Raw genomic sequence first — 5,000 nt, forward strand, 5'->3', positions numbered from 1 at the left:
TTAAAATACTTTCTTAGCTTTTGTTTCTTTTCTTACCGGCTTTAATTCCTCAGGGACATGGACATCACTTGGACAGGCATGTCGACCATGCTCATGGCCGGTGGAGTCAGTGAATCAAGGCGAAACAGCACGGAGGACACAGGAAACGAAGTGACACCACTGTCAGAGGAGGAGGAGGGACTAATTACCTCCGAGCCCCTCTCATATGGCTCCAATAAGAGGGTTTACTAAAGCTTGGGACAAAGCACAACATCATTCCTCTGCCACCGTTCCATATAATTCAATTATGCTCAATGATGACGACTGAAGTGCTAAAGATTTTTTTTTTTATTATTATTATTATTACTGTTATTACTGCTCTCGTTCAGAGTGCTTTGATAGGTTATGGGTTTCTCACTTTTATACAGTAGAGGGAGAAGAAAGTTGTTTTTTTTGAAGATGGAGGTTACAAATAGAATTTTACGTGATTAAAGTATTTTTGGTAACTACTTGAAGTATACAACTGTGATGATTCTTTTATATGAGAACCAAATGTCTTGCTCTCTTCCTAAAAAAATATGGTAGTCTGTATTCTGAATATATGAGCTCTAAACAAACCTGAATAGAAGTATTTCAGTGGGTTGCCAACTAAACTAAACAAATTTTCTACAAGATTTTTAAGGCTGATTATGTTTACATTATCAAAAAACATAATATATCAAATTGAATGTCATCATAGAAAATTAGAACATTATCAAAAAGTACTATATAATATAGAATACCATTATAAATTTAAAACCTATTATAAAGATTACAATCCTTGAGATTTTTTAACATGCGGATAAAATTATATAACCTGAATGGTAATTTAAATTATATTTTATGGTATTTATATCAGTATCCTTCCTAAGGCGAAGTATATATTTGACTATGGAATGCAATAGAACTGGATCTATTGTTAAAAGCATCTCCACTCTAACATGCTCTTGGTCCCCCTCCCCCCTTTTTTTTCTTTTCTTTTTTTTTTTGAAAAGAGCAATTACTCCATTGAAGCATGTCTGACAGTGTTTGTAACTTTGGATGCATCTATACAATTGAACTCCATGTTATAGTGGATATATTTTTCTCCAAGAGAAATGTCCGGTGTAGAAAAGATGGTACACATAAAACATATAATTGTATCTGCACACAGTTATACACATAAATACAACCACATACATATATATTCTCATATATCCGCAGAATTTAGGATTTTTGGACATGAATTAAGTTTTCTCTAACATTATTTAGCTAGAAATCTTAGCACATATGGTGAGAAAAAGATATATTTGTCCCTTTTTTCATGCATAATAATTTTAATGAATTTGACTGTCGTAAGCAGGCAGTGTTCTTGAAATCAAACATAGTATTAATTTTTGGGCATACTTTCTAAAAGAACAAGAAAGTTAACTGTACTTGTTTGTATGCTTTAGTTTTGTTCAGTTTCACTTCATTCCGTGCTTACTCTAGGACCATCATTATTGTTTTCTGTCTTTCTGGTATAATTTATTTCTTTCTAGTATTATTTTTTCTCTCTTACTTTCTTTATTGCATTTTCATTGTAAGTTGCAGGATGGTTATCTTTACCTGGTGCAGCTATAGGCACAGATACTTAACATAGACTAATTGATGATTTTTTCAAAATTAAAGATTAATAAGAGTCACTGAAAGAACATGGCATACATATGTGTACATGACAAAGATTAACCTCTTTTTTATTTTACTTATTTATTTAATGGGGAAACAACCAGGTTTTAATGCTACTTACATATTATTACATGTTTTATATACATTTTAATGGTTAATGAAGAAGGATGTGCCTAACCTTTCATTTATCTCTGTAACATATTGATTGAGGAAAACAAAGCAGAGAATGTCTGAAGGATCACTTTTAAAAAGTAGTAGTTTTGCATCATGAAAATGTTTTTTTAGTTTTGAAGATGAACGAATAATATGAGATACGTTTCTCATTCTCATTCCTGTTCTTTTTTTTCTTTAATTTTTTCAGGTTTATTAGATGATTGACAATTTTTAGGACACAGCAGTATTGTCCCCTTGTCCGCTTTGTGAACTTGCGGCACGATATTAAATATTTTTTGGCATTGCTCATGTACATATACATGTACATATAGATATACACATATATATACATCTCTATCTGTCTATCTATATCTATCTATCTATCTATATTTATTTATTATATATATATATATATATATGTGTGTGTGTGTGTGCATATGTACGTGCATACATATGTATAGATATATGTGTATGTATACATATGTGTGTGTGTGTGTATATATATATATATATATATATATATATATATATATATATATATATATATATATATATATATATATATATATATCTCTATTTGTGTGTGTGTGTGTGTATACATATATGTATATACCAATATATATATATATATATATATATATATATATATATATATATATATATATATATATATATATATATATATATATATATATATATATATACACACACACATATACATATACATACACATACACATACACATATATAAATTGGCCAAATGGCATGATTAATTAGGACTGGGCAATGAAGAATGATTTTGTCATAAACTTTTAATGTTAATTCGAAACAGAGATCACATCTTTCTCTTGTAATAGGTGTGATGAAAAATGAGAGATGAACTGTCTGAGATACTTGGGAACAAAATGGTTTATTCAGAGAAGCTAGCTCTGATTACCAGTACTTACAATTTATATAGGGTGATTTAGTTATGAATATATAACCTCGCTTTTGAGTAAAGTCTATTGTTCTTTTAGCCTAGATTGGATTTTTGAGGCATTTTTGATTTGCATAAGTATTTTCTCAGTGATTTGTTGCATAATATTTTCTGCCTTTTCCAGGATTACCAAGGCATTTTTCTCAGTAGTAATTAGGTTTTTTGGTGAAGTAAGTCTCTCTCTCTCTCTCTCTCTCTCTCTCTCTCTCTCTCTCTCTCTCTCTCTCTCTCTCTCTCTCTCTCTCTCTCTCTCTCTCTCTCTCTCTCTCTCTCTCTCTCTCTCTCTCTCTCTCTCACTCTCTCTCTCTCTCTCTCTCTCTCTCTCTCTCTCTCTCTCTCTCTCTCTCTCTCTCTCTCTCTCTCTCTCTCTCTCTCTCTCTCTCTCTCTCTCTCCTCTTTAGTGACAGGTAAAAGGGCAGGGTATCATATCATTAATTACTTTTTTTCTCTCTCTCTCTCCTTTCATCGCATGGAATTACGTAGATTTTTTTCCTGCTAGTGCAACTTGTTGAGTTATATTATTATTTCCCTCCTTTGGTGCTTATTTTAATCAGACATAGAAAACTTGTTAATGAGCACTTTTAGTTGTTATTGTTATTATTTTTTAAGTGGGTGGACAAAGTTGTTAGAATCTCGAATAGGAAATTTACCTTAACGTACTGTGTTCCATACTACGCATTCCAGAGTCTGGAATTGTTTAGTTTAGATACACCTCATAAACACTCAAAGATATTTGAATGTGCTAAGTGAAATTAGTTCATACTAAAGAAATCTTTTGTTTATTTTTTTTCTTTTTCTTTTCTTTTCTTTTCTTTTCTTGCCAGCCTGAAGGTAATGGGCTAGCATATGAATGCCAAAGTAACTTATAAGTATGACACCATTGCAGTCTCCAATAGATTAGTAAATTGATAAATTTATTACAGCCATTTTTGAGTAGGGCTAAAATTTAGGACAATGTTTTTTTCCTTGTTTTTTCTCATGATAAGTTTTAGTAAAATTTTGGTCTTCAGTAATTTGGAAAAACATACTAAGGCTTAATCTTAGGCCAAATATGTATATTATTACTCTTGAAATTATTTGTATTGATAATAATTATTGTATATATCTTTTCTGAAAATCATAATTACCAATGATTGATAATAGTACGGTTTATTAATATAGTGTTGCGCTTTTCACAGAGCATAATTATTCCTCCTGTTTTCATTATTCATCATCGGGCATTGTAAAGTGTTCATGCTGATTATGTTGTAAATATTTTTTTTCGTTTAAGTATTCTGCATTGTTGGTAAAGGGTTTTCTTCGCATTATCCTGAGAATAGTGGTTTGGGTTTTTTTTTTAATCAATATTACAGATACGGAAGTAATGAAGATTGCAATCAGATTGTTTTGTTTAGTTTCAGATTCTTTAGTATGAATTCTGTATATGTAATAGTATGTTCAGTATTATATGACTTTGTATGTGAAATATGATAATTTCACTCCATAGTATGATTTGTGCAAATATGTATGTCGTATGGAGGTTATTTTCTTGGTAATTTGTCTACTACTTGTCTAATGTTACTGTCTGCATTGTCTGTTACTACTGATATACTGATTGTTTTAAAACTAACTAAGAGGGCTGACCCCACATGCTCACAGGCATGAATGCATACATTCACCCCTGCACACACACACACGAACCTATACATGGGCATACACACACGTGAATGCGCACATGCACATAGACACACCTGAACATGCAGACACTCACACATACATAGACACATAAGCAAGTTAAAGTTTGTATTCTAATCCATTTCAAAATCTGCAGCAGCACAAGTTATGTAACACATCAGTGTCAGTGCTTTCATATATATCCAAAAAATATGACTTGATATTTCTCTCTTAGAAAGTGGATTTTTAACAAACACATTCTTACCCATATCTTAAAACCTTTGTTGTGTAATTGAAGATATGGGTTGGTTTTGGAAATGCTGCACATTGTTTTTGAATTTGTGACTGCAGGTTTCTTTGTTGCTCTTGTAGGAAAGCTTAAGCATTCCTTTTTTCCCCACTTACATTTTACCCCTCAACCTGCAGGTAGCAGAAGGGACCAGTGTATTTCGACACCAGACTCAGTGTTACTACTTTGAAACTGTATGTAACTCATGTTAAATAAATATATAACTTTGGATATAGAGTGCTTTATTCCTAATGCATTTTTTAA

The 5,000-nt window shown here is 31.4% G+C and overlaps 2 protein-coding genes across 4 annotated transcripts in view; one reads left to right on the forward strand and one right to left on the reverse strand.

The window, feature by feature from the left end:
• The window catches only part of spict (magnesium transporter spict), a 14,499-nt gene extending 9,534 nt beyond the window's left edge, over window positions 1-4,965 (forward strand). For all 3 annotated transcript variants that reach the window (XM_027377819.2, XM_027377818.2, XM_027377817.2), the window contains exon 9: window positions 54-4,965. In XM_027377819.2, the coding sequence (XP_027233620.1) occupies window positions 54-231 (178 nt within the window). In that variant the 3' untranslated portion in view covers window positions 232-4,965. The remainder of the gene's footprint in view (window positions 1-53) is intronic.
• Window positions 3,568-5,000, reverse strand: part of LOC113825046 (uncharacterized) — a 21,369-nt gene continuing 19,936 nt past the window's right edge. The window contains exon 7 of the mRNA XM_070145041.1: window positions 3,568-5,000. This exon is cut by the window's right edge and continues 815 nt beyond it. The gene's annotated coding sequence lies outside the window, so the exon portion shown is untranslated.

This window comes from Penaeus vannamei, chromosome 33 (genome assembly GCF_042767895.1).
Source record: "Penaeus vannamei isolate JL-2024 chromosome 33, ASM4276789v1, whole genome shotgun sequence".
Lineage (NCBI taxonomy): Eukaryota > Metazoa > Arthropoda > Malacostraca > Decapoda > Penaeidae > Penaeus > Penaeus vannamei.